Source organism: Melospiza melodia, chromosome 2, assembly GCF_035770615.1.
Source record: "Melospiza melodia melodia isolate bMelMel2 chromosome 2, bMelMel2.pri, whole genome shotgun sequence".
NCBI classification, from domain to species: domain Eukaryota; kingdom Metazoa; phylum Chordata; class Aves; order Passeriformes; family Passerellidae; genus Melospiza; species Melospiza melodia.
In genome coordinates, this window is record NC_086195.1 from 64347105 (window position 1) to 64367295 (window position 20191).

Consider the following 20191-nt stretch of genomic DNA (forward strand, 5'->3'; position numbering starts at 1 on the left):
TTCTTGCATTGAGCTAAGGATTCTAATCAAATTACTGTTTTTTCACTTGGAAAAGGCTGTGCTTTAGAAAAGAAATGGAGTCTATTCTCTTTTTTGAATTACTCACTGATGACTTTTTTCATCATTAAATTACAGTAATATAGAAAAGTACTTTTAACAGAAAAGGGCTTTGTTTAAAATGCTGTCCTCATTGCTTTATGTTACGTGTGTGCAGTTTCCTAGAAAATCTTGTGAGTGTTTTCCTGGATGCTCAATGTGAAAAGCTGCAGGACAAGATGATTTGCATGATGTCTTTCAGCATGTTAGAGCAGGATGAGCTTTGAATTTTGTTTCTTTCCTGATTTGATTCACCGTACCAGACGTGAATCTAGCTGCCATTGCAGTAATGTGACATGGGTGTGTGTGGAAATAGTTCGTATGTTTCAGAAGGGTCTGATTCCATGACTTCCAAAGCTTCTTCAGGTTGCAAACTGGCAGGTTTAAGGTGGAGGGAACAAATCACCTTTAGATTACAAAGAGAACAGAGAAAAGAGAAATTGCCTGCTCTCAGACAAGATACATGTCTTCAGAGGATCCTAAGCCCAAGAAATATAATTCTTCTATTAATAGAGGCGTTGCTACTTTCCTTCCCAGAACAAATCCCTTGTCAAACTCGTCTTATAATTTATCCAATAGAATGCAGGGATTTAGTAGATGGTGTATATAATGCATGTTAAAGATATTTTTCTTCATATGGTCAGAGTTAGTTAGGAGGTTAGTTACCGAAAGAAAGGTCTCCCAGAAGACTGATGCTATGAGGAGCCTTCCAATATTTCTGTTGGCTTTCCCTCTTAGATTTCCAAACGTATGCTAAAAAACTGGTAACTACTTGATTAAATTTTATTGAAAGGAAGCTTTGGAGTAAAGATGTACTTATAGAGGCAGGAAAACAGCACAAGAACTGCTTTTGAATCCCATGTGCATGAGGAATGTGGAATAAGGGAACGTTAAACCAAATGGTGTGAGAGCAGCTGTTCAGGGTGTCCCTGCTGAGCAGCCGTGTGCCTCAGAGCTCAGGCCGGAGCAGGACAGCACACACGGGTTGTGGGTTGAGCACAGCCCACGTGTTCTGCCTGTTGGTGTGGTCAGAGAGCTCTGAGGTTTGTTGCTGAAGGCCGGTGAGGGGAGAGCAGGGAAGGGCAGAGGATGGACCAACCCTCCCAAGACGGGTGTCTCATGGTGCTGGGCTGGGAACCAGCATGGTGACAGCGCATGGTGCTGACAATGGCATGTCAGGGTGCCATTGCCATGGGCTCAACTTCTACCATCCCTGTTAAATGGCATAAAAAATGTTCATGGAAGCCACAGTGGTGTCACCTGTGGCAAAGTTTCTGTCATGAGGGAAAGGAAGACTTCATCTCAAGTTATTCTTTCACGTGGTATATTTTAATTTGCAGAATAGAGCAGTTCAGGCAGAGACTCAGCTCAATTACAGGTACATCGCTTCACACAGATGGACAACATCCAAACGAGACACATTGATTCAGGATGGGCATAATCAATATAAGGCTCAGGTCAAGTATGTTTCAGTGACAGTCACTTTAAAAGTAAATAAAATCCCAGTGCAGCTGAGAAGGATTCTAAAGCTCCAGTCCGACTGTACCAAGAATGTAGTGAGATTTTCCTATTAGCTGTGATCACAGGACTTTGGCGAATCCTCCAGTGCATCATTTCACTGGGAACACAGACACTGGTCACTCCTTCAGCAAGAGCAAGGAAGCTCAAATGTCTATGTCATTTCATACTGAACCTTGCCGGAGTTTTAAAAACACTTTTAGAGTCTACAACCTTTTTATCTACAATTCAGCAGTAGTGAAATATTATGAGTAAGATATTGCCATCTTATTAGGAATTCTTCAGCATCATCTTTAGGAGCTTGTATTAACCAGAAACAGCATTCAAGCATCATATTCCCAAATTAAATGTGAGCATGCTTGTGATCAAGCAGGGGTGATCTGTTTGTATAATGAATTAGTAAATTTAAGCATTTCAAGAGGGATTACAGTCTGGTCTGAATCTTCTCCATGTTTTTCTGCTCTCTTAAAGAAACTGGGATTTTCAAGGAAAGAAGAGTAAATAGGAGACAATTTTCACCTTTTTCTTAACTCCAGATTAGTAATCTAATCTACCCATTTCAGTTTCTATTACTTTATAACTCTTTTGGTTTAAAACAAGTTCACTGACAACTCAACTAGACAGTCCAGGATAAATCACGATCTTTTACATGGATGTAATTCTGACAGAACAGTTGATGTGGTGCCAAATCCGAGCTGGCAGCTCTTGAAATTTGGGATTGCTCCAAATTAGGACCAATGTGTGTGCTGTAGGGCAGGCAGCCATTACAGCTATACATATGGATTTTGGGGTGCTGAAACGTAAAAACAAATTGCATAAAAGAAAAGTGAAAGCTATAAAATATGTAACATAAAAGATAAGTAAGGAGCAGATTGACTTGATGGCTTTCATATGGGCCTCCAAGCTGGGATCCCTGAAGCCGCTTGCATTATTTTGCATGCGTCTGGTGTGGATCCACAGAGACCGAATCAGCAGTACACTTGAAACAACAGACAATAATAAAGGCAGAGCGACACCAACATTGTAAAGAAGCATTATTAAACCAGAGCTGTCTTTCCTTGTGGTTGTCCATGCTGAAGAGTTTGTCATGGATGAAGGAGCAGTGATGTTCTCGTGCACACTGTAGACATGCCAGGTGAAGGGAATTGCAGCTGTGAAGGAGCAGAGCCATGATGTGAGCAGCATCCAGGGCATCAGCCTGGCAATTCTCAGCTTCAGCCAGATAAAGAAAGACTGTGTAAAACTGGCAACCTTGATGCAATAGAAGACACTAAGCCAGGCTCCAAACCAGAGGCTGGAGTAGTTCAGAAGCATATAGCCTGTCTTGATAAATCCAAATAAATTTTCTTCAAAATAGGACGGTTCACAAAATATAGTTAAGAATAAATCCAGTATAATCCAGCATTGCAATGTAATTTTAGATAAACTCAGTGATATCATAATCATATCATATGGGAGCCATGTTTTGCTCCCAATGCAGCTCAATGAACTGGCAGCCAAGATAATTCCATTTCCCAGAATTCCGGCCAGGCATTCAATTATAGCAATTGACAGACAAAGGAGAGCAAAAGATGTCATCATTGCAAATGAAGAGCTTGTGATTATTACTCAGCTTCTCCTGGGCTCCTGAAAGTCTCAGATTTGGCCGGCACTCCAATGCCAGGGAGCTGTTATGGGCAATGCTCACCTATTTATCTCAGGGGCAGAAGCATCCTAATGTCATTTAACATTTCTGCTGTTTTACATCTTGTTTTGGGGATTGGTAGCTCAACTGATTTGTCTAACCATGCAAATGGGGTCAAGATTCCATTACATAGCTTTCATTATGCTGATAGAATTTGCATTGGAAGGGTTATGGAGCAGGTGAACTGTGGTGTTTAAAAATGTGGATTTGCACTCCAGGGTCTGGTGTACATCATGCCTAGATTTTTGTTTTATAGTTGATGCCTTCATGTCTCCCTTTGTTGCACTGTAATCTCTTTAGGGTTTCTGAGACACACTTGACATGGCCTCTTCTCTTTATCAGGTATTTTCAAATTTGTCCTGCAAAGAGGATTATCATGTATTTCTTCTGTATTTGGAGATATTAAAGCATTATAATTTTGCAATAGAACCGAGGGATTTCATAGTTGGTGTCTATAATATGTGTTGAAGATAGTTTTATTAATATGAGAATAGTTAATTAGCTGGTCAGTTCCAGACAGAAAGGTCTCCCAGAAGACTGACCCTATGAGGAACGTTCCAATATTTCTGTTGGCTTTCCCTCTTAGATTTCCAAACGTATGCTAAAAAACTGGTAACTACTTGATTAAATTTTATTGAAAGGAAGCTTTGGAGTAAAGATGTACTTAAAGAGGCAGGAAAACAGCACAAGAACTGCTTTTGAATCCCATGTGCATGAGGAATTTGGAATAAGGGAACGTTAAACCAAATGGTGTGAGAGCAGCTGTTCAGGGTGTCCCTGCTGAGCAGCCGTGTGCCTCAGAGCTCAGGCCGGAGCAGGACAGCACACACGGGTTGTGGGTTGAGCACAGCCCACGTGTTCTGCCTGTTGGTGTGGTCAGAGAGCTCTGAGGTTTGTTGCTGAAGGCCGGTGAGGGGAGAGCAGGGAAGGGCAGAGGATGGACCAACCCTCCCAAGACGGGTGTCTCATGGTGCTGGGCTGGCAACCAGCATGGTGACAGCGCATGGTGCTGACAATGGCATGTCAGGGTGCCATTGCCATGGGCTCAACTTTCAGCATGTCTGTAAAGTGGCATTAGAAATATTTATGCAAGCCAATGGTGTCACCTGTGGCCAAGTTTATGTCATGAGGGAAAGGAAGGCTCCACCCCAAGTTATCCTTTGACTAGTTAGATTTTAATTTTAAGAAAAAAGCAACACAGGTACAGACTCAACACAATTACAGGTACATTGCTTCACACAGATTGACAACATCCAAACCAGACACATTGAATCAGGATGAGCTTAATGAACACAAGACCCTAGTCCAGGATGTTTCTGTGTCAATTACTTTACCACTATATAAAATCCCACTGCAGCTGGAAAGGATTCTGAACCTCCAGTTCTTAAGTAACAATAATGCACTGACACAAGTCACTATTTCAGCAAGAGGAGGAATCTCAAAAGGCCATGTCATTCTTCCTGAACCATGCTGGAATGTTAGAAATACCTTTAGAATCAGCAAATATTTTACTAGAATTCAATCAGATTTGAAAATGATGAATGAGATATTCTGAAAATATTGGGAATTCCTCAGAATCTTCTTGAGAATGTTTTAGTAACCAGAAACTGCATTGAAGCCTTATGTTCATAGAATGTGTCCATGCCTGTGCTAAGCCAGTCTATTATATTTGTATCAGGTGTTCTAACCTCAATCATTTAAAGAGATTCCATACTAGTCTGAGTCTTGTCTCTGTTTTTCTGCTCTCTTAGGGAAATTGTCATGATTTCCAATGAAAGTACAGCCGATAATAGGCAACATACACAATTATTCTTAACAAGACTGACATCTACATAAAGCAAATTCCTACCTTCCTATTGGTTGCTGATCAAGGCCCTAATCTACTCATTCCAACATCTGTTATTTATCCCTCTGATGATTTCAATTTAATTGTTCTGGATATAAACTAGAAAGTCCAGGCTAAGTCACTGTCTTTTACATGGGTGCAATTCTGCCATGGCAGTTAGTGTGGTGCCAAATCCTAGCTGGCAGCTCTCGAAATTTGGGATTGCTCCAAATTATGACAAAGGAATGTCCTGTAGGGCAGGCAGCCATTAAAACCACACAAATCATTTCTCCATTGCTTAAACGTGAAAAAATGTTAAATAATATGATAAGAACACAAATAAAGTATATAATGTAAAGGAAAAGGAAGGAACAGACTGACTTGATGGCTTTCATATGGGCCTCTAAGCTGGGATCCCTGAAGCCACTTGCATTATTTTGCATGCGTCTGGTGTGGATCCACAGCGACCGAATCAGCAGTACACTTGAAACAACAGACAGTATTAAAGGCATACCTATACCAGCATTACAGATAAGGATTAATAAACCCAAACTGTCTTTCCTTGTGGTTGTCCATGCTGAAGGGTTTGTCATGGATGAAGGAGCAGTGCTGTTCTCATGCACACTGTGGTCATCCCAGACAAAGGAAATTGCAGCTGTGAAGGAGCAGAGCCATGATGTGAGCAGCATCCAGGGCACCAGCCTGGCAATTCTCAGCTTCAGCCAGATGAAGAAAGACTGTGTAAAACTGGCAACCTTGATGCAATAGAAGACACTAAGCCAGGCTCCAAACCAGAGGCTGGAGTAGTTCAGAAAGGTAAAAATTGTCTTGGGAACTAGGTACACATTTTCTGTATAAAAGAAGTTTTCATAAAATATAGTCACTAAGGAATCCAGTGTAATCCATGCCTGCAAAATGAATCTAGATGAACTCAGCGAGATCACGATCATATCATATGGGAGCCAGATTTTGCTCCCAATGCAGCTCGATGAACTGGCAGCCAAGATAATTCCATTTCCTAGAATTCCTGCCATGCATTCAATTATAGCAATTGATAGACAAAGGATAGCAAAAGATGTCGTCATTGCGACTGAAGAGCTTGTGATTATTACTGAGCTTCTTGCGGGCTCCTGAGAGCCTCAGATCTGGCAGGCCCTCCAATGCCAAGGAGCTGTTATGGGCAAGGCTCACCTATTTATCTCAGGGGCAGAAATATCCTAATGACATTTAATATTTCTGCTGTTTTACATCTTGTTTTCCCGGTTGATGTATCGGCTGCTTGGTCTAAGCATGCAAATGGGGTCAAGATTCAATTACATAGGTTTCATTTTTGTCAAAGGATATGCATTGGAAGGGCTATTGAGTAGGTGAACTGTGGTGTTTAAAAATGTGGGTATCCACTCCAATGTCTGGTGTCCTTCTTTACATATCTAGATTTGCTTTTCTATCTAATGCCTTAATGTCTCCCTTTGTTGCACTGTTATGTCTTCAGGGTTTCTGAGACAAAGTTGCCATGGCCTCTTTATAATAGTTGTGTTGGTGTTCTCTTTATCAGATATTTTCAAGTTACTGCTGCAAAGACAATTACCATGTTTTTCTTTTGTCTATGGGAAATTTAAACGATTTTAATTATCATTGCATGCTTCATCTAAGTGTCCCAGGAGAGAACGAGAAATTTCTGTGGAAGAATCAGAAGAGAGAAAATGAAACCAATTTTACAGAGTTCCTCACTGGTACATTTTTTACCCGCCTCCAGAATAGATGTGGAATTTGCCTAATGAATTTAAGATCTGGGAATACACAACATTACATACAGGAGCAAGCACAAGCATTATTTGAGGCACAATTCTGCTCTCCATTGGAATATGCATGTTTTTGAAGTTCTGTTATATATGCTAAAAGAAGTGAATTCAAACACTTTCCACATCCAAGGTGATACGAGTCTTCTAAGTAAGTGGAGAGGCTTGGATTCCTTAAAAGGCTTTGGAACTCGGGTTTCATGCGTAGCCCAGAATACGGAAGGAAGCACACCAAGGCTCTTCAGAAACACAGTGGCACAAGTAGCTGTCAGTAGCACAGTAAGAAGCTGTAGGGAGTGATCAAATGGGAAATTCTGAGATGTTTTCAAGGTGGTTTCTTTGAGTAGTTTGAAATTTCCTAGTGCTGAATGTAATCTATGATGGCCTAGGAGAGTGATCGAGCCTTTTTGATCATGCACTCATAGGAGTAAAACTTCATGAGCATTCACCTCAGATTTATGTACATTTGTTTATATATTTTATATGTGTAGTATTGTATGTATTATGTACATATAAGGAACATACACTTATTATTTGAAAATATACACCAAGAAAAAGATTGTCATAATTGAAGACCAAATGAAAATATTTTAAAGATTATTTCACTTTAGCATTGCTACAAACTCTTTTTCTCTTCTCACGAAGAATATTATTAATAATTATTTTTAGTGAGAGCAACATGATTGCATATGCTTCATTTTGTTTATTGATCTGGGCTTATCACTTTGTGACACAATGATTCAGAGACCTCACTCTATGTTCAGTTTTGTTTGATACATGCTCTGAATGGCATTGCCACTATCACATGGGCAAAGTTCTTTGTTAAAATTCAGTTGAAATTGCCAATTTCCCTGTTTTCAAAATTTGCATACTACTCACCTATTCTTCTGATTTTGTTTGTTTGCCAAACGAATTCAAAATTCACAGAAGCCCTTGCTTTGGAGGTTTTATAAGAGTTTAGAATATTCCGCTTCCAAATTTTGCAAGCGTACCTGTATGAGAGTTTTGAAGTTCTCACACTTATACAATTTTTGGCACAAAAATCTTTTGAAAAGCAGTTCCTTTCTCATCCATTTTAAAATCTCACTTTCACCTTGAAGAAATATAAAAGTGTGTTTGGTTTTTTGACAGGAACAGCTCTATAGCATGCTATAGACAGACACTTCCAAGAGAAAAAGGTGAGCAAATATGTACCACTTCCCTTTTAGTAAAAGAAACCTGTGGAGCTGCTGTTTAAATCCAACTCATTAAATTCAGCTCTTTTAAGCTCACTCATGGAATCGCAGAACCGCAGAAAGGTTTGGGTTGAAGGGGGCCTTAAAGACCATTCAGTTCCAATGCCCTGCCATAGGCAGGGACACCTTCCTGTAGAGCAGGCAACTCAAAGCCCATTCAGCATTGAGCCTGAGCCTCTTGCCACAAGACAACCAGCAAATGTCTGTGTGATCTGTGTGGGGTTCAGGGACAAGGTTTTGGCAGCTGGGAGGCTGCAAGGGGTGGTTTGTGTGAGAAGAGACCAGAACATGCCCCCGTGTCACACGGAACCAGTCCCTGTTACCCCCAAACTAGACGCACCATTGGCCAAGGCTCTGCCCACCAGTGCTGCTGGTGACATCTGTGCGCCAACTCGTTTAAAGAAAGGTAAAGACCAGTGCAAGCAACTGTGAGTGAGAGGACAGAGAGAGAAATGTGAGGGAAACTGCCTTGCAGACAGCCAGGTCAGTGAAGAAGGAAGGGGACAAGATGCTCCAGGCACCAGGGCAGACATTGCCATGCTTTCCCTGGAGAGGACCGTGCTGATGTAGACTGAGACCCTGCAGGCCCTAGCAGGGTCACACTGCAGCAGATATCCACACTGCAGCCTGAGGAGAGCCTCCTTGGCAGCAGGTGATTGTGCCCTGAAGGAAGCTGCATCCTGTGGAGATCCCACCATGGAGAAGGCTCGTGGCAGCGGCTGCAGCCTCAGGGGATCCCATGCTGAAGCACTTTGTTCCTGGAAGATTGCACTTGTGGAGAGGATTCCCCCTGCAGTCCCCATTCCCTGTTTCCCGGCCCTGCTCAGGAAGGGAGAAGATGGGAACGTGAAGAGGCAGGGATGGGGGAAAAGGTTTCTGGTTCTGTTCTTTCTTTCTTTCTTTCTTTCTTTCTTTCTTTCTTTCTTTCTTTCTTTCTTTCTTTCTTTCTTTCTTTCTTTCTTTCTTTCTTTCTTTCTTTCTTTCTTTCTTTCTTTCTTTCTTTCTTTCTTTCTTTCTTTCTTTCTTTCTTTCTTTCTTTCTTTCTTTCTTTCTTTCTTTCTTTCTTTCTTTCTTTCTTTCTTTCTTTCTTTCTTTCTTTCTTTCTTTCTTTCTTTCTTTCTTTCTTTCTTTCTTTCTTTCTTTCTTTCTTTCTTTCTTTCTTTCTTTCTTTCTTTCTTTCTTTCTTTCTTTCTTTCTTTCTTTCTTTCTTTCTTTCTTTCTTTCTTTCTTTCTTTCTTTCTTTCTTTCTTTCTCACTCCTCTAGTCTGTTATTGATTGGGAATCTCTTATGGATTGTAAATAAATTCAGTTATTTTGCCCATGTTGAAGGGATCCCCAGAAGGTAAGGCAGAGACAGTGAGGGCGCTGTCAGGCCTGCAGTCCACCTACGGTGTGGGCAAGGACAGCAGATAAGCTCTGTGAGAACAATTAGGGATAGGCACAAGTCCAGGGATTGCCAGCCATATCCAGAGGGGTAAGACATGCCCAGGATCAAGCAAGAAATTCCAATCTGCAGGCCAGGATCAGTATCCAAGTGAGCCAAGCAGGTGGAAAGGCCCAGGCAAAGCTGCAGCAGAGCTCAAGGGGAGACCAAGTTACACCCAGCAAGCTTAGGAGCAGCTCCTGAATGTAGAGGACTCCAAGCCCCACTGAGGCTTCACTCAGCAATTTGCTAAAGGCCAGTCAGGTGGACTGTGGAAGCTGGCTCTGAAACAAGGCAGCCAAACCCCAAAAGCAAGGCCTTACTTTCAGCAGAATGTCCATTCACAGCTTTTTGTCTTTCCCTGACCCCACATATACAGAAAAGTAGTACAGCTTGCCACACAGGTTTTGCTTTTTTTAAAATCCTGCTGTGATGGGCACTGAAAATTGACTCCATTGCATGTTGTCCTGAATGTCAATGATGAAAATTCCAGGCATGCTTATAGGAATGGAAGTCAGAGAAGGATCCTGTAGTGATCTCTCATGTAGATATTTGCATGTCTTGCCTTGGGCTAAGGACTCTAATCAGATTACTGGTTTTTTTTTTCTTGGAAGAGACTGAGCTTTAGAAAAAGAATGGGGATGTTTTTTTTTTCTTTCTTCCTCTGAATTACACAGTGGTGATTTTTTTTTTTATCATTAAATTCTGGAAATCTGGAAAGGTGTTTTTAATAGGACATGGTTTTGTTGGCCTCATTGTTTTATGTTGCATGTGAGCATCTTATAAATTCTTGTGAGGTTTACCTGGATCTTCAATGCAAAGAGCTACAGGAGAAGATGATTTGCATTATGTCCTTCTGCCAATGTTAGAGCAAGATGAGCTTTGAGTTTGGTTTGTTTCATGATTTGATTCACTGTACCAGACTTGAATCAAGCTGCCATTTCAGTAGTGTGTCATTGGTGTGTGTGGAAAAAGTTTGTATGTTTTGGAATGGACTGATTCCATGACTTCCAGAACTCCTTTAGGTTGCAAAGTGGTAGGTCCACTGGGGTGGACCAATCCACCTTTATATTACAAAGAGAAGAGAAAAAAGAGAAAAATGCCTACAGTCAGATATGATTCATATCTTCAGAGGATCCTAAGCCCAAGAAATATCACATTCCTACTAATACAGGAGTTGCTACTTTCCCTCCCAGAACAAATCCCTGTCAAACTTATAATTTATCCAATAGAACACAGTGATTTAATAATTGGTGTATATAATGCATGTTGAAGATATTTTTCTTCATATGGCCGGAGTTGGTTAGCTGGTCACTTACAGACAGAAAGGTCTCCCAGGAGACTGACCCTATGAGGAGCCTTCCAATATTTCTGTTGGCTTTCCCTCTTAGATCCATGAATTCATGTAAATGAAACTATTTGATTTTATTTTATGGAAAGGAAGCTATGGAGGGAAGATGTACTTATAGAGGCAGGAAAACAGCACAAGAACAGCTTTTGAATCCCATGTGCATGAGGAATGTGGAATAAGGGAACGTTAAACCAAATGGTGTGAGAGCAGCTGTTCAGGGTGTCCCTGCTGAGCAGCCGTGTGCCTCAGAGCTCAGGCCGGAGCAGGACAGCACACACGGGTTGTGGGTTGAGCACAGCCCACGTGTTCTGCCTGTTGGTGTGGTCAGAGAGCTCTGAGGTTTGTTGCTGAAGGCCGGTGAGGGGAGAGCAGGGAAGGGCAGAGGATGGACCAACCCTCCCAAGACGGGTGTCTCATGGTGCTGGGCTGGGAACCAGCATGGTGACAATGCATGGTGCTGACAATGGCATGTCAGGGTGCCATTGCTGTGGGCTCAACTTTCAGCATGTCTGTAAAGTGGCATAAAAAATGTTCATGGAAGCCGGTGGTGTCACCTGTGGCACAATTTATGTCATGAGGGAAAGGAAGACTTAATCTCAAGTTATTCTTTCATGTGGTATATTTTAATTTTCAGAATAGAGCAGTTCAGGCACAGACTCAGCTCAATTACAGGTACATTGCTTCACACAGATTGACAGCATCCAAACCAGACACATTGAATCAGGATGGGCATAGTGAATACAAGGCCCAGGTCATGCATGTTTCTGTGTCAGTTACTTCAGAAGTATGTAACATCCCACTGCAGCTGGAAAGGATTCTGAACCTCCAGTTCTTATGTAACAATAATGCACTGACACAGATCACTTTTTCAGCAAGAGGAGGAATCTCAAAAGGCCATGTCATTCTTCCTGAACCATGCTGGAATGTTAGAAATACCTTTAGAATCAGCAAATATTTTACTAGAATTCAATCAGATTTGAAAATGATGAATGAGATATTCTGAAAATATTGGGAATTCCTCAAAATCCTCTTGAGAAGGTTTTAGTAACTAGAAACTGCATTGAAGCCTTATGTTCACAGAATGTGTCCATGCCTGTGCTTAAAGTGGTCTATTCTATGGATCAGGTATTGTAACCTCAAGCATTCCAAGTGATTCCATTCTAGTCTGTGTCTTGTCCCTGTTTTTCTGATGTTTTAGAGAAACTCTGATGATTTCCAAGGAAAGTACAGCTGATAATAGACAACATACACAATTATTCTTAATAAGACTAACATCCAATAAAAAGAAATTCCTACCTTCCTATTGACTGCTGATCAAGGCTCTAATCTACACATTCCAACATCTATTATTTATCACTGTGATGATTTCAATTTAATTGTTCTGGATATAAACTAGAAAGTCCAGGCTAAGTCACTGTCTTTTACATGGATGCAGTTCTGCCATGGCAGTTAGTGTGGTGCCAAATCCTAGCTGGCAGCTTTTGAAATTTGGGATTGCTCCAAATTAAGACCAATGTGTGTGCTGTAGGGCAGGCAGCCATTAAAATGACACAAATCATTTCTCCATTGCTTAAAGCTGAAAAAATGTTAAATAATATGAAAAGAACACAAATAAAATATATAATGTAAAGGAAAAGGAAGGAGCAGACTGACTTGATGGCTTTCATATGGGCCTCCAAGCTGGGATCCCTGAAGCCACTTGCATTATTTTGCATGCGTCTGGTGTGGATCCACAGCGACCGAATCAGCAGTACACTTGAAACAACAGACAGTATTAAAGGCATACCTATACCAGCATTACAGATGAGGATTAATAAACCCAAACTGTCTTTCCTTGTGGTTGTCCATGCTGAAGGGTTTGTCATGGATGAAGGAGCAGTGCTGTTCTCATGCACACTGTGGTCATCCCAGACAAAGGAAATTGCAGCTGTGAAGGAGCAGAGCCATGATGTGAGCAGCATCCAGGGCACCAGCCTGGCAATTCTCAGCTTCAGCCAGATGAAGAAAGACTGTGTAAAACTGGCAACCTTGATGCAATAGAAGACACTAAGCCAGGCTCCAAACCAGAGGCTGGAGTAGCTCAGAAATGTAAACATTATCTTGGAAGCTACATTCATGTTTTCTTGACAAAAGAAGTTTTCATAAAATATAGTCATTAAGTATTCCAGTGTATTCCATGACTGCACAATGAATCTAGATAAACTCAGTGATATCATGATCATATCATATGGGGGCCATGTTTTGCTCCCAATACAGCTCGATGAACTGGCAGCCAAGATAACTCCATTTCCCAGAATTCCTGCCAGGGACTCAATTATAGCAATTGATAGACAAAGGAGAGCAAAAGATGTCGTCATTGCAACTGAAGGGCTTGTGATTATTACCCAGCTTCTCCTGGGCTCCTGAAAGCCTTGGGTCTGTCAGGTACTGCCAATGCCAGGGAGCTGTTATGGGCAATGCTCACCTATTTATCTCAGGGGCAGAGGTATCCTAATGACATTTATATTTCTGCTGTTTTACATCTTGTTTTCTGGGTTGATCGCTCAGTTGATTTGTTTAAGCATGCAAACTGAATGAAGATTGAATAACAGTTTTTTCCAATTTGGCCGAGGAGTTTGCAGTGAAATGGTGAAGGCATTTACACCGGAAGGGTTATGGAGCAGGTGAGCTGTGGTGTCTACAAATGTGGGCTTGCACTCCATTGGTTATGTTCTTCTTTACATGTCTAGATTTGTTTTTTATACCTGATGACTTAATCTCTCCCTGTCTTGCAGAGATATGGCTAACAGGTTTGTGACAAATACTTGTCATTACAACTCCTTATCTAAGGGCAGCTCCTTTGCTTTATTTGGTATATTCAAATTGTTGCTGCAAGGAGGATTTTCACACTTTCTTTTTTGTGTATTGATATTTTTAAGTATTATACTGATCATTGTGTGCTTGCTCAGATTGTCCCAAAAGAGGACAAAAATCTGTGGGAAGATAAACACAGACAAAAGGAAAATCATTTTAGCAGAGTACTTCACTTGCCTGTTTTTCACAAGCATATTCAAAAAGTGCAGGAATTTCCCAAGGAATTTAAGATCTGGCAATATACAACATTGGATACAGGAGCAATGACAACCTGTTAATCAAGTCCGTTTTGCTCCATATGGAATATGCATGCCTTTAACATTCTTCTATACTTACTAAAAGAACTGAATTAAAACTCTTTCCCCATCTGGAAAGAAACAGTTGAGTGGAGAGGCTTGAGTTCATTGAAAAACTTAGAGACTTAACATTTTGTCTGTAGCCCAGAGCACAGAAGGAAACACACAAAAGCTCTTCAGAAATGCAGTGACACAGGTTGCTAGCACAGTAAGAAGCTGTCAGCAGTGATCAAATGAGAATTTTGAGGTGCTTTCTAGGTTGTTTCTTTGGGTTGTCTGCATTTCACAATGCTTAAGGTAATCTGTGATTGCCTAGGGAAGTGATAAAACTGTTTACATTGTGCACCTGTAGAAGTAAAATTTTGTGACCATTCACCTCAGATAAATGTATATTTGTTTATATATTTCATATATATACGACTCTATGTGTTATGTGCATGTTATGTCCAGATACTGATTATTATAATACACATCAAAATAAATAATTAAATAATTAATATAAAGTGAACAATATTTTTTAAATTATTTCATTTTAGTATTGGTACAAACACGTTTTTTCATCTCATTAAAAATATTAGTAATTTTTTTAAGTGAGAGCAATGTAATCTGATATGTTTCATTACTTTCTTAGATTCTAGGGGTTTTTTTACCATTTTGTGGCACAGTGATTCAAAGGTATGACTCTACATTCAGTTTCTTTTGATACTAATTTGAATGACTTTACGACTATCACATCTGCAAACTTCTCTGGTGAAATTTGGCAGTAAATATACAAATTCCCAGCTGTCAAATCTTGCAAACCAATCAAAAATTGTTCTGGTCTGATAGGCTTAATAACTGGGTCCAAAACTCACAGAAGATCGTCCTTAGAAAGTTGTAAAAATCGATTAGAACATTTTGCAAGCGTACCTGTATGGGAGTTTTTGAAGTTCTCACACTTACACAATATATGGCACAAAAGTCTTTGAAAAGCAGTTCCTTTCTCATCCATTTTAAAATCTCACTTTCACCTTGAAGAAATATAAAAGTGTGTTTGGTTTTTTGACAGGAACAGCTCTGTAGCATGCTATAGAAACCTGTGGAGCTGCTGTTTAAATTCAACTCATTAAATTCAGCTCTTTAAGCTCACTCATGGAATCACAGAATCACAGAAAGGTTTGGGTTGAAGGGGGCCTTAAAGACCATTCAGTTTCAACGCCCTGCCATAGGCAGGGACACCTTCCTGTAGATCAGGCAACTCAAAGCCCATTCAGCATTGAGCCTGAGCCTCTTGCCACAAGACAACCAGCAAATGTCTGTGTGATCTGTGTGGGGTTCAGGGACAAGGTTTTGGCAGCTGGGAGGCTGCAAGGGGTGGTTTGTGTGAGAAGAGACCAGAACATGCCCCCGTGTCACACGGAACCAGTCCCTGTTACCCCCAAACTAGACGCACCATTGGCCAAGGCTCTGCCCACCAGTGCTGCTGGTGACATCTGTGCGCCAACTCGTTTAAAGAAAGGTAAAGACCAGTGCAAGCAACTGTGAGTGAGAGGACAGAGAGAGAAATGTGAGGGAAACTGCCTTGCAGACAGCCAGGTCAGTGAAGAAGGAAGGGGACAAGATGCTCCAGGCACCAGGGCAGACATTGCCATGCTTTCCCTGGAGAGGACCGTGCTGATGTAGACTGAGACCCTGCAGGCCCTAGCAGGGTCACACTGCAGCAGATATCCACACTGCAGCCTGAGGAGAGCCTCCTTGGCAGCAGGTGATTGTGCCCTGAAGGAAGCTGCATCCTGTGGAGATCCCACCATGGAGAAGGCCCACGTCAGGAGCTGCAGCCTCAGGGGATCCCATGCTGAAGCACTTTGTTCCTGGAAGATTGCACTTGTGGAGAGGATTCCCCCTGCAGTCCCCATTCCCTGTTTCCCGGCGCTGCTCAGGGAGGGAGAAGATGGGAGCGTGGAGAGGCAGGGATGGGGGAAAAGGTTTCTGGTTTTGTTCTTTTTTTCTTTCTCACTCCCCTAGTCTGTTATTGATTGGGAATCTCTTATGGATTGTAAATAAATTCAGTTATTTTGCCCATGTTGAAGGGATCCCCAGAAGGTAAGGCAGAGACAGTGAGGGCACTGTCAGGCCTGCAGTCCACCTACAGTGTGGGCAAGGACAGCAGATAAGCTCTGTGAGAACAATTAGGGATAGGCACAAGTCCAGGGATTGCCAGCCATATCCAGAGGGATAAGACATGCCCAGGATCAAGCAAGTAATTCCAATCTGCAGGCCAGGATCAGTATCCAAGTGAGCCAAGCAGGTGGAAAGGCCCAGGCAAAGCTGCAGCAGAGCTCAAGGGGAGACCAAGGTACACCCAGCAAGCTTAGGAGCAGCTCCTGAATGTAGAGGACTCCAAGCCCCACTGAGGCTTCACTCAGCAATTTGCTAAAAGGCCAGTCAGGTGGACTGCGGAAGCTGGCTCTGAAACAAGGCAGCCAAACCCCAAAAGCAAGGCCTTACTTTCAGCAGAATGTCCATTCACAGCTTTTTGTCTTTCCCTGACCCCACATGTACAGAAAAGCAGTTCAGCCTGGCACACAGGTTTTGCTTTTTTAAAATCCTGCTGTGATGGGCACTGAAAATTGACTCCATTGCATGTTGTCCTGATGTCAATGATGAAAATTCCAGGCATGCTTATAGGAATAGAAATCAGAGAAGGATCCTGTAGTGATCTCTCATGTAGATATTTGCATGTCTTGCCTTGAGCTAAGGACTCTAATCAGATTACTGTTTTTTTTTTTCCTTGGAAGAGACTGTGATTTAGAAAAAGAATGGGGTTGGTTTTTTTTCTTTCTTCCTCTGAATTACACAGTGGTGATTTCTTTTAATATTAAATTCTGAAAATCTGGAAAGGTGTTTTTAATAGGACATGGTTTTGTTGGCCTCATTGTTTTATGTTGCATGTGAGCATCTTATAAATTCTTGTGAGGTTTACCTGGATCTTCAATGCAAAGAGCTACAGGAGAAGATGATTTGCATTATGTCCTTCTGCCAATGTTAGAGCAAGATGAGCTTTGAGTTTGGTTTGTTTCATGATTTGATTCATTGTACCAGATTTGAATCAAGCTGCAAGAGAGTCTGAGTAGCATTGGTGTGTGTGGAAACAGTTCATATGTTTTGGAACGGTCTGAGTCCATGACTTTAAAATTTTTTCAGATTGATATATAGTTAATTAAGATGCAGGAATCAAACTAATTTCCATCTTATTGAAAAACAGACAAAAAAGAAAAATGTCTGCTTTCAAACAAGATGTGTGATATCAGTGAACTCAAACTGCTGTAATTCTCATGTTCTTACTAGTACAGAGGCTGTTACTTTTGTTTCCCAAAGCAGGTTTTTATCAAATTCATTTTTGAACTTATCTAGTAGAACACAGGGATTAAGTAGATGGTGTATATAATGCATGTTGAAGATATATTTATTCATGTGATAATAATTAGTTGGGTGGTCCTTTACATAAAGGAACATCTAGCAGGACATTGGCCCTATGAGGCGCCTTCCAATATCTTTGCCAGTGTTCCCTCTTAGATCCCCAAATTCATGTCAGTGTACTGGTAACTATTTGATTTAATTTTATGGAAAGGAAGCTATGGAGGGAAGATGTACTTAAAGAGGCAGGAAAACAGCACAAGAACTGCTTTTGAATCCCATGTGCATGAGGAATTTGGAATAAGGGAACGTTAAACCAAATGGTGTGAGAGCAGCTGTTCAGGGTGTCCCTGCTGAGCAGCCGTGTGCCTCAGAGCTCAGGCCGGAGCAGGACAGCACACACGGGTTGTGGGTTGAGCACAGCCCACGTGTTCTGCCTGTTGGTGTGGTCAGAGAGCTCTGAGGTTTGTTCCTGAAGGCCGGTGAGGGGAGAGCAGGGAAGGGCAGAGGATGGACCAACCCTCCCAACACGTGTGTCTCATGGTGCTGGGCTGGCAACCAGCATGGTGACAATGCATGGTGCTGACAATGGCATGTCAGGGTGCCATTGCCATGGGGTCAACTTCTACCATCCCTGTTAAATGGCATAAAAAATGTTCATGGAAGCCAGTGGTGTCACCTGTGGCACAATTTATGTCATGAGGGAAAGGAAGACTCCATCCCAAGTTATCCTTGGACTTGGTATTTATTAATTTGTAGAATAAAGAAATTCAGGCAGAGACTCAGCTCAATTACAGGTACATTGCTTCAAACAGATTGACAACATCCAAACCATACACATTGAACCAGGATGGGCACAGTGAACACAAGGCTCAAGTCATGTATCTTTCAGTGACAGTTTCTTTAAAAGTGAATATACTCCTCCTGCAGCTGGAAAAGGGTCATGAAGCTCCAATTGTGATGTAACAATAATGTGCTGACAACAATCATTACTACAGGAAGAGCAGAAAAAGATCAAAAGGCTGATTTGTTCTTTACTAAATCATACTGGAATCTGAGTCTTGGCCTTGTTTTTCTCTTGTTCTATAGCAACCATGGCAATTTGCAAGGAAAGTGTAGCAAATAGGAGACAACTTGTACAATTTTTCAAAATAAGACTCACATCCAACTAAAGCAAATTTGCACTCTTCATGATTCCATATCAAGGGCCTATTAATTAATCTATTAATTCCAGTGCCTTTTATTTTATATTTCTGACAACTTCATTTTAATTGATTTGGATCTAAACTAGAAAGTCAAGACAAAATCATGATCTTTTATATGGATATAGACCTGACAGGACAGTTAATGTGGTCCCAAATCCTAGCTGGCAGCTCTCGAAATTTGGGATTGCTCCAAATTAAAACCATTGTGTGTCCTGTAGGACAGGCAGCCAATATAACTATACACATGCATTCCTCATCACTTAAAAGTGAAAAAACTCTGGAGTAGAGGAGAAGCAAGCAAATAAAATATGTAATGTAAAGGACAAGGAAGGAGCAGACTGACTTGATGGCTTTCATATGGGCCTCTAAGCTGGGATCCCTGAAGCCGCTTGCATTATTTTGCATGCGTCTGGTGTGGATCCACAGAGACCAAATCAGCAGTACACTTGAAACAACAGACAGTATTAAAGGCAAAGGTGTACTTGCATTCCAGAGATAAATCAATAAAGTCAGTCTGTCATTCTTTGTGGTTGTCCATGCTGAAGAGTTTGTCATGGATGAAGGAGCAGTGCTGTTCTCATGCACACTGTAGACATGCCAGGTGAAGGGAATTGCAGCTGTGAAGGAGCAGAGCCATGATGTGAGCAGCATCCAGGGCACCAGCCTGGCAATTCTCAGCTTCAGCCAGATGAAGAAAGACTGTGTAAAACTGGCAACCTTGATGCAATAGAAGACACTAAGCCAGGCTCCAAACCAGAGGCTGGAGTAGTTCAGAAAGGTAAAAATTGTCTGGGAAGCTATGTACACGTTTTCGGTATAAATGAAGGGTTTGTAAAATACAGTCATTAGGAAATTCAGTGTATTCCATGACTGCAAAATTAATCTAGATGAACTCAGCGAGATCACGATCATATCATATGGGGGCCATGTTTTGCTCCCAATGCAGCTCAATGAACTGGCAGCCAAGATAATTCCATTTCCTAGAATTCCTGCCATGCATTCAATTATAGCAATTGATAGACAAAGGATAGCAAAAGATGTCGTCATTGCAACTCAAAGGCTTGTGATTATTACCCAGCTTCTCGCGGGCTCCTGAAAGTCTCAGATCTGGCAGGCACTGCCAATTCCAAGAGTTTTTATGGGCAATGCTCACCTATTTATCTCAGGGGCAGAAATATCCTAATGACATTTAATATTTCTGCTGTTTTACATCTTGTTTTCTGGGTTGATGTCTCAGCTGCTTGGTCTAAGCATGCAAATGGGGTCAAGATTCAATTACATAGGTTTCATTTTTGTGGAAGGATTTGCTTTGTAAAGCTATGGAGCAGGTCAGCTGGATCCACAGATCTAGAACTGTGGATAGGGCACTACAGTATCCGATGCCCTGCTTTACATGCCTAGATTTGTTTTTTTTAAATATCTTAGACCTTAATCTCTCCCTGTCTTGCACTGTCATGTCTTCTTTGTTTATGAGTGTAATCTCTGTGGCCTCTTCTAATACTGAAGCAGG

General features: G+C 41.4%; 4 protein-coding genes across 4 annotated transcripts; all 4 read right to left on the reverse strand.

Annotated features, from left to right (window-relative positions):
• Nucleotides 1-2259: 2259 nt before the first annotated feature.
• LOC134415128 (taste receptor type 2 member 40-like) lies at nucleotides 2260-3195 on the reverse strand. The gene has a single exon (XM_063150429.1). It carries the CDS (start codon nucleotides 3193-3195, stop codon nucleotides 2260-2262), a length of 936 nt encoding a protein of 311 aa, XP_063006499.1.
• Nucleotides 3196-5272: 2077 nt separating this feature from the next.
• LOC134414984 (taste receptor type 2 member 40-like) lies at nucleotides 5273-6208 on the reverse strand. Its single transcript, XM_063150310.1, has one exon. It carries the CDS (start codon nucleotides 6206-6208, stop codon nucleotides 5273-5275), a length of 936 nt encoding a protein of 311 aa, XP_063006380.1.
• Nucleotides 6209-12352: 6144 nt separating this feature from the next.
• On the reverse strand, nucleotides 12353-13288 carry LOC134415129 (taste receptor type 2 member 40-like). Its single transcript, XM_063150430.1, has one exon. The coding sequence runs from the start codon at nucleotides 13286-13288 to the stop codon at nucleotides 12353-12355; it is 936 nt and encodes a 311-aa protein (XP_063006500.1).
• Nucleotides 13289-18557: 5269 nt separating this feature from the next.
• On the reverse strand, nucleotides 18558-19828 carry LOC134415130 (taste receptor type 2 member 40-like). The gene has a single exon (XM_063150431.1). The coding sequence runs from the start codon at nucleotides 19726-19728 to the stop codon at nucleotides 18793-18795; it is 936 nt and encodes a 311-aa protein (XP_063006501.1). The 5' UTR covers nucleotides 19729-19828; the 3' UTR covers nucleotides 18558-18792.
• Nucleotides 19829-20191: the final 363 nt, after the last annotated feature.

Excerpts from the sequence above, each read along its gene's own strand:
- LOC134415128 (XM_063150429.1), bottom strand. The coding sequence starts at position 3,195 with ATGATGACATCTTTTGCTCTCCTTTGTCTGTCAATTGCTATAATTGAA.
- LOC134414984 (XM_063150310.1), bottom strand. The coding sequence starts at position 6,208 with ATGACGACATCTTTTGCTATCCTTTGTCTATCAATTGCTATAATTGAA.
- LOC134415129 (XM_063150430.1), bottom strand. The coding sequence starts at position 13,288 with ATGACGACATCTTTTGCTCTCCTTTGTCTATCAATTGCTATAATTGAG.
- LOC134415130 (XM_063150431.1), bottom strand. The coding sequence starts at position 19,728 with ATGACGACATCTTTTGCTATCCTTTGTCTATCAATTGCTATAATTGAA.